Source organism: Zalophus californianus, chromosome 4 (assembly GCF_009762305.2).
Source record: "Zalophus californianus isolate mZalCal1 chromosome 4, mZalCal1.pri.v2, whole genome shotgun sequence".
Taxonomy (NCBI): Eukaryota; Metazoa; Chordata; class Mammalia; order Carnivora; family Otariidae; genus Zalophus; species Zalophus californianus.
The window spans coordinates 77,815,743-77,828,852 of NC_045598.1; the positions used below are offsets into that span (position 1 = coordinate 77,815,743).

The 13,110-nt window shown below is 36.3% G+C and overlaps 1 protein-coding gene across 13 annotated transcripts in view; it reads right to left on the reverse strand.

Annotated features, from left to right (window-relative positions):
• EVI5 (ecotropic viral integration site 5) overlaps window positions 1-13,110 on the reverse strand; it is a 197,574-nt gene that overhangs the window by 84,693 nt on the left and 99,771 nt on the right. For all 13 annotated transcript variants that reach the window (XR_003523070.2, XR_003523072.2, XM_027611578.2 and 10 more), the window contains one exon: window positions 639-773. Coding sequence is in view for 11 of the 13 variants with exons in the window: in XM_027611578.2 (XP_027467379.1) it covers window positions 639-773 (135 nt within the window). In the remaining 2 variants the exon portion in view is untranslated. The remainder of the gene's footprint in view (window positions 1-638; window positions 774-13,110) is intronic.

The window sequence follows — 13,110 nt, forward strand, 5'->3', positions numbered from 1 at the left end:
ACTCAGATGAAATTTTTTCTGAAATGTTTATGTATTAGTCATACCCTACCTCTTGCAGATGAAGATATAATATTTGAAGACAACCATTATTATGTATCCCCTAACTTTCTCTTCTTCAATAATTAAATATTATTCATATCAAAATTACTCTGGTTATCTTCCTCTAAAAGGGCTCTAATCCTTTATTTTTTTCTTTTCTTTTCTTTTTTTTAACCCTTAAAAAAGGGGCTTTGAGTAGTTGGCAACAACAAATAATTAAGAATCTTATTTCCTTTCTCCTTTCCTCTCTTAGTAACTAATATATAAGATATCCAACGTATAAAAACACTAAGTCCAGGGCGCCTGGGTGGCTCAGTTGGTTAAGCGACTGCCTTCGGGTCAGGTCATGATCCTGGAGTCCCGGGATAGAGTCCCGCATCGGGCTCCCTGCTCAGCAGGGAGTCTGCTTCTCCCTCTGACCCTCCCCCCTCTCATGTTCTCTCTCAAATAAATAAATAAATAAATAAATAAATAAATAAATAAATAAATAAATCTTTAAAAAAAAAAAACACCACTAAGTCCAATTTAACTGTTCAATAAGCACATCCAGCACAATGTTCCCTCTAATTTGGGAGCGACAGTATTTATATTGTCCTCACCTTCTCTATATCCAGGACTTTATCCTGCATCTCCTTTAGTGCACACTGAGACTCAGCTTCACTCAGACGGGCTTGGACCAATTCCTTCTCTAGTTGCAGCACAAAATCTTCATTGTAGTTGGAATTGCATTTATGCTACAAGTTATAGACATAGTGAAATTTCGTAGAAGTATGAACATGTACATATAATATAAATAAATGCAATTACACAATACAGTTGTTAAGGGCAACCAAGTGTAAAAGTTCCATCTACCCACTACTTCTAGTTTATCTACTCCAAATAACTTTCCAAAGAATAAAAAAGTCCAGACTTGGCATCTATTGATGCCACACATTATTCTATGTTGGTAACTAGTTATTATACTAATCAAATCCAATTCACAAAGATAAATATCTCCTTTTATCTTTCCATCCATCCAGATACTAAGAATTTGTTCTGACTCTTAGACATGCCCTGTACAACAGTGTAGCCATTAGCCACATGTGGCTACCCCACACTTGAAACATTGCAAGTCCAAATGAGAAAGAATCTAAGTGTAAATACAAACTGAATTTTGAAGACTTAATATGAAAGAAAAGGCAAAATATCTCATAATTTTTATATTGATTACAGGCTGAAATAATATTTTACACACACTGAGTTTAAGAATATTAATTTCACCTGTAATTATTACTCCTTTTAACATGGCATTTTAAAATGCATATGTGGCTCACATTATATTGCAATGGGACAGCACTGTCATACAATATGGAAATACGCATTTACTGAAAATTTTATTTTCAAATATAAATTTTTAAATAAAAATAGGGCATCCACAATAATGTAAACCATCCTAAATCCCAACAGAATAAAAATGTCTTTGCTCTTAGAAATGTAGAACTCTTCAACGATATGCATGAAAATCACTGCTGGAAACAGAAAAAGAAGATGCTGCTCAAAGAAATTAACCAGGGAAGCACAAAACCTTTCCATTTCCTTTCCTGCTCTTTAATGTGAATACCAATGTAGCCACTTAAATCCCTTTTTAAACCAGTTTCTATAAAAAGCTGTTCTAAAAAAGCAAAAAGACATCTAATTCACCATTATGTAAGACTTCCTAAAAGAAACTATCAGTTCACATTTAATTCACAGTAAAGAAAAGAAACAACTTAAAATTCCAAAATAGTCACAGAGAATCATCTCCTACTGAACTAGCTTGAGTAAATAGTTCCTTTCACTCTTTAATGCATTAGGAGTAAGACCAATGTCAAAATAAAACTTTATTTAAAAACTATTAAATGTTTAATTAAAACATGATACTCCCTTGCCCCAGCTACCCAAAAAAGATGATTTTTTAAATGAATAGTTTATTTATGAAACAAATGAGGACGTTTTAATTCAATGTAGTACACATTATTTCTCCTAGGAATTTTCTGGTACTATTAAAACAGTATTTCTATACAAGGAGTATATCTGCAACAGGTATATCACTTTAGTAAATACTTACCTTACTAAACAGGAAAAAGGCACTCTTTTGGAATGACCACATCCAAAGTGCCAGGTGCCATAATTTTTGTTTAATGAGATCATGCTTATTTCATGAGTAATACTAGAATTTTCTGTCCTAGTGTCAATCCTGACACCTGTAGTCCAGGTTTGTTTGCCAAGATTCTAAATTAAGAGATCCCAAGGAAAACATCAAGCCCAGATGGCCCATTTGAGAATGGAATCATGAGATCTCATATAAACCAAATGATATAAGCAAGCACCAAAGAAACCTCCCAAAAACTGTACTAATATTGGGAACACATTTTTATCAATACAATTTACAAAATTTCTAATTGCCCTCTATTGTTCAAGGGACAAATTCTAAATTCCATAGTTTACACATATTATTTCTTCTTTCATACTTCCCATTGATTTGAGGATTGTTCCTCAATCCACTGTAAACTAGCGTTAGTTCTCAAACATTTGGAACTGCTCTCATCACTAACAACATCAATATGCACTATTGATATAAAAACTCAATGGTAAGTAGGTCCTTTTATTCAGCTCTTACTTTCACTAGACAGTCTATGGAATTTAACACAACTGACCAGGCTTAAAACTTTTTACTTAGATTTTGAGGTGCTACTCCTCCATAGTTCTACTACTTATCTTCCCTGCTGCCTCTGCCAATTCTACTACTTCATATAGGTATGTATGACTATATGCACATGTGTATGTGTCTATCAGTCCCTAGGGTTTCAATATTGTGTTTTCTGTCAAGCTCTCTATTTTATTTTCTAGATTCATCCTATGTGATTTCATCTACTATCTAATATAGTTTGTATGTAAAGGCATAAAGTATTCACAATGACTCTAACTCCACTAAGTCAACTTCACCCAATTATCAATTTTCTAAATGGCAATTAGCCCTGTCCAATTATATTCATATGCATTTTTACTGGACAAAATGTACTTTCATGGGAATCAGTTCTTAATATTCATATAGGCTCACTAAACAGAGATTCTGCATTTAGTGTTACAACTTAGGGAGTTAGAAAAGGTTCTAGCATTTGTTTGGTTGGCTGAAACATGGACCAAAAGTTGGCCCACAGTGAGTAAACTGGAAATGCCAGATATGCCTTGGTTTAATGTAGAGGAAGGGAAAAGTGGTGACAAAGAAGTCCATGGAAGATGTAGACAGACCTCTCTGAATGGGCTAAAAAACATGAAGACATTTATTTGTGCCCTATGGGAATGCTCACCAAAGGGTGACCTCCGCAGAGGATTTTAAAAATCAATTGGATAGGATGACCCATTTTGTGGATACCAGTCAGCCTCTTTCCTCAGCCACCAATAGGCTTATGAACAAAGCAGCCATAGTGGGAGGGATGGAGGTTATGTGTGGGCTCAGCAACACAGACTTCCATTCACCGAGGTTATGGCCACTGCTAAGAGTCCAATCTGCCAGCAGCAAAGACCAACCCTGAGCCCCTGATGTGACATCATTCCCTAGGGTGACTAGCCAGCTATCTAGTGGTGGGTTGCTTACACTGAACTGCTTTCATCATGGAAGGGGCAGCATTTTGTTCTTACTGGAATAAATACTTTGGATATGGATTTGCCCTCCCTGCACATAAATGCTTTTGTCAAAACTACTACCTACGGACTTACAAAATGCCTTATTCATTGTCATGGTATTCCACAAAGCATTGCTTCTGATCAAAAAATTCACCTAATATCAAAAGAAGTGCAAAAATGGGCCCGTGCTCATGGAATTCACTAGTCTTGCCATGTTTCCTAACATTCTGAAGCAGCTGACTTGATAGAACGGTGGAATGACCTTTTGAAGACTAAATTACAGTGCAAATGGCATCTTGCAGGGCTGGGGAAAGGTTCTCCAGAATGATGAATGTGCTCTGAATCAGTGTCCAATATACATTGCCTCTTCTCCCACAATCAAAATTCACAAATACAGGAATCAAGAGGTGGAAATGAAGAATATATATGGAACACAAAAGATCCTTTACAGTGTCTCTTAGTATTATCTTGCCCTGTGATTAAGGTCAATGAAAAATTACAAAGGATTACTAATGGCCCAGACTCCTCAGGAATGAAGCTCTCGGTTACCTCACCAGACAAAGAATCAAAACCAGCAGAAGTCCTTGTGGAAAGCAAAGGGAACAGAGTGGGTAGTGGAAGATGGCAGTTATAAATAGTAGCTATGACCACATGACATAAATGTAGACTGTAACTGTCATGAGTATTTCCTTCTAATTTTGCTATGAATATGTGTGTTTTCTTTCCTCTTTTATTTCCTTATATAAGATGCACTGACTTTATATCAAAGTATTTAACAATTGTTAATTTTACATCATAGTATTTAAGTTATAAGACATCAAGAAAACATCACTGAAAAACTTTAACTTCTGTTCTGGGGAAGGCATTCGTGCATTTTCAGTTGTGCACAGGCTAATCGTATCATGTTAGGCAGAATTATGACCTTGTTGTCTTCATGTGGAGACTAAGTATGGTTTAAGGAGATCCACATGGTTGTCAAGTTGTCAAAGGTTTGACTTATGATGGTTAGTTTTATGTGTTAATTTGACTAGGCCATGGGGCCCAGATTAAACATTACTTCTGGGTGTGTCTGAGGGTGTTTCCAGATGATTCAGTAGATTGCCCTCCCAATGTGGGTGGACATCATCCAATCCACTGAGGGCCAGAATAGAACAAAAGGTGGAGGAAGGGAGGATTCACTCCCTGCCTGCCTGCCTGCTTGAGCTGGGATATGGGTCTTCTCCTACCTTTGGAATGGAATTTACACCATCAGCTTCCCTGGCTCTTAGGCCTTTGAACTTTAACTAGAATTATGCCACTGGCTTTCCCAGGTCTCCTGACTGCAGACGGCAGACATGGGGCTTCTCAGCCTTCATAATGGCATGAGCCATTTACTCTCAATAAAACTGTGTGTGTGTGTGTGTGTGTGTGTGTGTGTGTGTGTGTGTGTGTGTGTGTGTCTCTGGAGAACCCTGAGTAACGTACGATAAATTTTAGAAATAAGATTAAATTTAGTGATTTAGAAGTTTTATTATTGTCTGGGTTCTGGTCCATTTCAAATATGACCCATTAGAGCTTCTGCAATTGAATCCATTTTTGGTTCTTATTTCTACCATTTCCAATTTTCTTGGTTCAAAATTTTTTTCTTGGTTCAAATTTTTGCAGAACTAAATAGGAAAGTGATACTTCTGTCAACGTTTAGTCTATTAAAATTTTTGCCATGTCAGTTTTAGCTCTAAGCTTTGGTTTTTATTACTAGCAGCAGCCTGTGACATTTGCCAAGCAAGCTGGTAGAATAATAATAATGGAATAATGTTAATACTAATCCTAATAATAGGTATACCATTTACTGAGCACTCACTATGTGCCAGGCATTACCCTAGAGTATCAACTCCCTCAAGTCCTAACAACCCTCTATTATACACAGGACAAACTACAGCACAAAGAGGTTAAGTAACTTGTCTAAGTACACACAACCAGTGAGTGGAAGAATTGGCATCAAAGTGACAATGTCAAAAAAATGCCGCTGTGCACTGTAAACTACCCGTTTCCATTCTTTTTAAAATTTACAGGAAAAAAGAAAGTGTTATTTATAAAACAGGGTGTTTTTTTTGTTTTTGTGAAACTGTTTAACTCACTCACAGTGGAAAAAGCGATGTCAGGAAAGGTGATTGGTACCACAAAGCCTGAAAAAACCTGCAGCACAGGAGGGCACTGCCAGTTCCTTACCAGGACGAAGTGCCAGGAGGGGCAGGGGCCGTGAAACAGGTGAACACTGAGGAGCAAAAATTCCCAGTTCCATGTCTATTTAGGAGAACTGAATATGGCTGGTCTACCTCTTTTTATAGTTTTTCCAGACAAAACAGAAAAAAAAACAAAAACAAAACAATCAAAATCCTGAAACCAACATTATAGCAAAAACTAAATACAAACCAAAACAAAAACTGGGCTTTTATGAGGTTGACTTGAGGTCAGGAAAAGAATGAGAAACTTTGGAGAGGAAGAAAGAAAACCATCAAAGCCAGGAGAAGCTCAGAGATTTAATAGCAGCTATCTCACTCACTGTGCCCAAACCTCCACCATTCCCGATGCTGCTGTTTTAGGATGTTCCTGTTCCACTCACTCTAAAACAGTTTTATTTTTTTTTTAAGTTTATGATGATAATGACGATGATGATAGCAACTAATATCTACTGAGTCTTCATTACGTGGCCGGCACATGCTAAGTGCTTTGTACTCTCATTCAACATTCACCACAATTTCTACTCTAATAATAAGGAAACTAAAAAGACCTAGCAAAGTCACACAGCAATTGGCACCTCTGTTCAAATTGGCGTATGGACTAGAGAGCCCATGTTTTTAAACTTTTAAGCCATATAAGGATTGAAATATTATTTTTTAAGAGATTAATATACTGTTTTAATATGTACTGTTCTAAGAATTAATGGCATAGTATTAAAAATCTAAGCATCTAAAAATAAGCTAAATATCTCACGTAACATTCTTATAATAAATTCTTAGAAAAGTTTATTTCATATTCACATTAGTAACCTGGACAAATACATGACTTATCATCAAATGAAAACTGCTACAATTATGATGGCTAATAAGCCAGCAAGGGACAATTTATTCAAAAGTCTACAAATAAAGAATGACTTCCCTTAATATCAAATTCACTTGAGTCAATGAATCTCTTTTTTTTTTAAAGATTTTATTATTTATTTGACAGAGAGATACACAGCGAGAGGTAACACAAGCAGGGGGAGTGGTAGAGGGAGAAGCAGGCTTCCCGCTGAGCAGGGAACCAATGCGGACTCGATCCCAGGACTCTGAGATCATGACCTGAGCAGAAGGCAGATGCTTAATGACTGAGCCACCCAGGCACCCCAAGTCAATGAATCTCTTAATGTTTCTGTGTTACTAGCAATCCCATTCCAATGAAACAAATTGTTTTTAGTAGGTGAAGTCTCTGCCTTTCAATCCCATATGCTTTTCTGGTGTTACAAAAGTTACAAAGGTAAGATGAATAACGGTAAAACCCTTAGTAATCTTTCTTGCTTGTGTCTTGAGTAAAACAAAAAAATAAATTCTCACATTCAATATTTGAAGGATACATGAGTGATACAGTGAAAAGCAAAAATCTGTATTTGGAGAGGTTTCCTGTATTATGAAGTGAAAAAAAAAAATCCAACTGGAAAAAAGGATTGTCTACACAGATATATCCAGATATTCCCTGAATTTAGAGGCGCCTGGGTGGCTCAGTTGTTAAGCATCTACTTTCGGCTCAGGTCATGGTCCCAGGGTCCTTGGATCGAGCCCCGCATTGGGCTCTCTGCTCAGCGGGAAGCCTGCTTCTCCCTCTCTCTCTCCCTCTGCCTGGGTTCCTTCTCTCGCTGTGTCTCTCTCTGTCAAATAAATAAATACATAAAATCATTAAAAAAAAAGATATTCCCTGAATTTAATTATAAATTAAGCAACTAACTTCAGAACCTGATAATTATACGTCCTATTCAGGAATCCACACATTTCATGGAACTCTATATTCTCTTTTGTAGTATTTATCACAACTGTGATTAAATAATTAACCGTGCAATTAATTTTTAAAATATCTATCTCTATATATACAAGCAACGCCAGAAAGTTTGGCTGATTTGCTACTGTACTGTCAGAACTAAACTGTGCTTTTCATAGTAAGTGAGCAAACAATTATTTGCTGAATAAATTCGCTGGTCAACTCTTGGTTCAAAAAACAACAATATGGGGTGCCTGGGTGGCTCAGTCAGTTAAGCATCTTTTTTTTTTTTGGTAAGATTTTATTTATTTATTTGACAGAGAGAGACAAAGTGAGAGAGGGAACACAAGCAGGGGGAGTGGGAGAGGGAGAAGCCGGCTTCCTGCTGAGCAGGGAGCCTGATGTGGGGCTCAATCCCAGGACCCTGGGACCATGACCTGAGCGGAAGGCAGATGCTTAACGACTGAGCCACCAGACTCCCCTCAATCAGTTAAGCATCCGACTCTTGATTTCGGCTCAGGTCATGATCTCAGGGTCATTAGACTGAGCTCTACGTCAGGCTCCACGCTAGGCGTGGAGACTGCTTAAGATTCTCTCTCTCTCTTTCCCTCTGTCCCTCCCCCACCAAAAAAAGGAAAGAAAAAACAATACAGAAAGTACAGTACAGGGAAGACAGTCAATAATAATAACTTTGTATGGTGACAGATGATAACTACACTTATTGCAGTGAGCATTTCAAAATGCATAGAATTTTTGAATCATTATGTTGTACACCTGAAACTGATGTCAACTATGCTTTGATTAAACAACAACACCCCCTCTATTATATACTGTATGTTAAGCATAGGTAGTGGTAAGTGAATGTTGCAAAAATAACCTATAAAATCTATGTGTTTTAAAAATAAAATTTATAGTAGTATGGAATAGGGTACATATCTATTGTCACATCTAAAGCACTTGCAAAAACTATTATTACACAAGGCAAGTAGTCCAGACTGGATTCTGTACCACAAAATAAAATCATAGCAGAAAAAAATTAAGTAAAAAATTGTATCTTACAACAACAGTAGCAACAGAGAAACAGACTCATAAATATGAGTGGTTGTCAAAGGTTGGGGGGAGAGGTGGGATGTGTGAAATAGGTAAAGGGGATTAAGCAGTACAAAACTCCCAGTTTTAAAATAAGTCACAGGATGAAAAGAACAGCATAAGGGATACAGTGAATAATAATGTAATACACTTTTATTGTGATGAGCATTTTGTAATGTATAGAATCACAGAAACACTGTTGTACATCTGAAGTTAATATTATATATCAACTGTACTTCAATTAAAAAGTTATATCTTGCTCTCAGCCTCAGCATATGACCCCAAAAAGATGTCTGTAATCCTCCGTACCACATGCTCCAAATAGCTATTTAAAAAAAAATCCAAGCAATATGGATGTACTATTTAAAGATCTACCACACTGAATTTTTTTTGAAAAATTGGTATATCCTTTTAAAATGATTTGTTCCCAACATCTTAAAAAATATATATATATCCTATAAGGCAGAAGGTTGTTTCTGCTTATTTATATACTCAAACTGCAAGTTTTTTTCTAATGCTGAAGAAAATGTTAAGAAGACAATTACTTCCATTAAAGTGAATGCTTGTATACTTAAGCTGATAAGAAAAGATGACTACATATGAATGTAAAACATTTAATTTTAGACTAATGTCAGAATTAGTTTTGGAAGAAAATTTCTGTCCGGATTTATAGGCATACTGATGAACAGTGTTAAAGAGTTTACAAAATATGTAAAGTCATTACTCAATTTAAATTTTTAGAAAGACTTATGTAAACTTACCAATAATTACAAATTAAATGGCTTTTTCTTGAAATGTCACTGAAGTAGAGCTAGAGGTTTAGAATGCAGGAGGATATGTTAAACATTAACTTCCATATTCATAAAGACAAGCAATGCACTAGGTAAATCAGGTGTGGGGTAATTCCTAATGCTGCTGAATACTTTTTCTAAAATAAATTATCTAGATCTCACAACTTCCACTGAGAAAGGTTGTTTTTGGTTTATGAACCTTTACTTGTGTGTTCATTTTAAGATTAGTTTTTATTCCTCATATCAAATCCTTGGTGTTTTTTCTTTTTTTTAAGATTTTATTTATTTGAGAGAGAGTGAGCCAGCAAGCAAGCACAAGCAGTGGGGAGGGACAGAGAGAGAAGCAGACTCCCTGCTAACCAGGGAGCCCAACAATAGGCTTGATCCCAGGACCCAGAGATCATGGTCTGAGCCGACGGCAGATGCTTAACTGACTGAGCCACCCAGGTGCCCCAAACCCTTGGTTCTTAAAAGTATCACATAATTCTTTCATGTTTTCTTCTGGAATTATAGGAAAAGGAAGGAATGTCAGAAGAAATCTTTTCTAGCCTCCCCTTAAGTACTTCCTAGTACAAAGGTCCGGAGAACTTCAAAAAGGCAATCATTTTAGCACTCAGCAGCTTTAACTATTAAAATTCTTGTTTATGCTTAATCCTAGCCAACAAACTGCTGGACAAACTGCTTATTCAGAATAACCTCAATAAGCACTCATGTACATGGCAAAAAAACTTTTATTAACTACATTAAGCAAGACTCAAAAACAGTTGGTTACCAGGAAATATTGTCTAAAAATATATTCATGCCCCACCATACTCAAAAGGGTCAGAGTCAAACATGCAACTACATGAAATATCATTGGATTATTTCTACTTCTGTGGGCTTCATGGAACATGTAAAACAAATACAGAAACAGTTTAATCTTAATGCTTGGTTTTATCTTATGGCTAGTTTAATATTTAATATTTACCGTAATACTACTACTAAATACTAAGTAGTAAATTTTATTTAGTGTACTAAATACTAAATTTGCTAATAAACTTACTAGATCATTTTTGAAAACCAACAATATCAGCTTCAAGCTATCAAGGTCAGCATAAAATGAAATCAATGACCTGTCAAACACAATCATTACTTCTGACTGCAGAAATGCTTTTTAGGGGTGCCTGGGTGGCTCAGTCAGTTGAGTGTCCAACTCTTGGTTTCGGTACAGGTCATGATCTTGGGGCTGTGAGATCAAGCCCCAAGTCAGCTTCTACCTCAGTGAAGAGTCTGCTTGAGATTCTTTCCCCTTCCTCTCCCTCACCCTCTGCTCCTCCCCCTACTGGCATGCATTTGTGCTCTCTCAAAAATAATTTTTAGGGCGCCTGGGTGGGCTCCCTGCTCAGCAGGGAGTCTGCTTCTCCCTCTGACCCTCCCCCCTCTCATGCTCTTTCTCTTCCATTCTCTCTCTCTCAAATAAATAAAATCTTTAAAAAAATAATTAAAAAAAAAAGATTTTATTTACTTGAGAGAGACAGAGATAGCAAGAGAAAACACAAGTGGGGAAAAGAGAGAGAAGCAGGCTCCGTGGCTGAGCAGGGAGCCCGATGTGGGGCTTGATCCCAGGACCCCGAGATCATGACCTGAGCTGAAGGCAGACGCTTAACTGACTGAGCCGCCCAGGCACCCCTCTAAAATAATCTTTAAAGAAAAAAAAAAAAAAAGGAAATGCTTTAAAGAACATCAATGATCAAAAGTAATTAAAAATAAAAATTTACCTTTTAAAAACTGCTGCTCAAAAGTTAAATATATTATTGTGAAATAAGTATGGCCTATCACTGTAACAACAGCATTAAAAATCATTAAAAATTATGGAACATTAAACAAACACAAGTCCATGAATCTGGAGTGATATGATAGTCCACAGTGAGTGAGTATAAGAAATTAAAGAGGAAAAAAGAGAAAGGTCTCTTTATAGAGGAACATTAGCTAGTATGGGTAGAAAAAATGAGAAAATATGAAAATCACCATTTTGGAAACCCAGTCAGTGGATGCGAAAACCATTAGGTAAAAGGTGAATAGAGGATAAGATATTTATTTGATACAAAAGTATTTCCCAAAAGATTACCTAGTAGTTGCATAGAAGAAACCTTATCTTTACAAGGCAAAGAGGCTGTGATAACCAAACTCAGCATGGTAATCAAACTCAGTATTACTATAGTGGGAACAATTTATGTTATGTGCTTCCAGATTTAAAGCAAAATAAAATTCACAACATTATCCATCATCTAGATGTTAAAATTTTCTAACTGAATCTAATTTACAGGAAATATAACACCATGAAGAACAACTCCAGAAAACGAGACAAGACAACTTGGCTCCATCTGTCAGAAGTCAAAGCCATCCCTTACATTGGTTACTGTTTCTTCTCTCTTTAGTCAGTCTAGACAGAAGTTTATCGACTTTATTAATGATTTCAAAGAACCAGCATTTGTTTTCATGGATTTCCTCTATTTGTTTGTTTTTAGATTTATTTGAGAGAGAGAGCACGCGAGCACAAGCAGGGGGAGAGGGAGAGGGAGAAGCAGACTCCTCGCTGAGCAGGGACCCCGAAGCTGGGCTTGATCCCAGGACCCAGGTATCATGACCTGAGCCAAAGGCAGACCCTTACCGACTGAGCCACCCAGGTGCCCCTCTATTTTCATTTTGTAGTTTTCAATTTCACTGATTTCTACTTTTTATTTCTTATTCCTTCTACCTGCTTTAGGTTGAATTTCCTCTTATATGTCTAGTTTCTTAACCTTAGAATATTGGTTTTGGACTTATTTCTTTTCCTAATATAAGCATTCAATGCTATAAATTTTCCACTACATACTGCTTTAGGTGAATCCTACAAATTTTGATAATGTTGTGTCTTCATTTAATTCAACATATTCTAATTTCCTTTGAGATTTTTCTCTTTGATACGTGGATAAAAATGCATTAATTTCCAAATATTTGGGGGATTTTTTTCAGCTATTATTCATTTCTAACTGAATGTTGTTAGAGTCAAAGAAGATAGTTTGTATGATTTTGATTACTTTAAATTTGGTAACATTTTATGGCCCAAAATATGATCTTTTTAAGTGTTCTATGTGCACTTGAAAAGAATATGTGTTCTGCTGTTACTAGGTAAAGTGTTGCATCAATGGCCAAGCAGGTCAAGTTGGTTGATAACATTGCACAGGCCTTCTACATCTATAATGATTTTCCAACTATTTGTTTCATTCGTTACTGAGACAGGGATGTACTGAAGATTCCAACCATAACTGTGGATTTGTCTATTTCACCTTCCAGTTCTATCAGTTCAGCTTCGCACTCCTCTATTGTTAGGAGCACACACATTAAGAGATATATTCCTAAATACATACAATCCCAAATAAGATAGTTAGATCTTCTTTGTGAACTGACCCTATTACTATCATAATTTTCTCTATTCTAGGAACTATTCCTTGTTCTGAAATATACTTTATGTGATATTAATAGATACTCCAGCCTTCTGCTTAGTGTTTGCATAGTGTATCTTTTTTTCCATCTT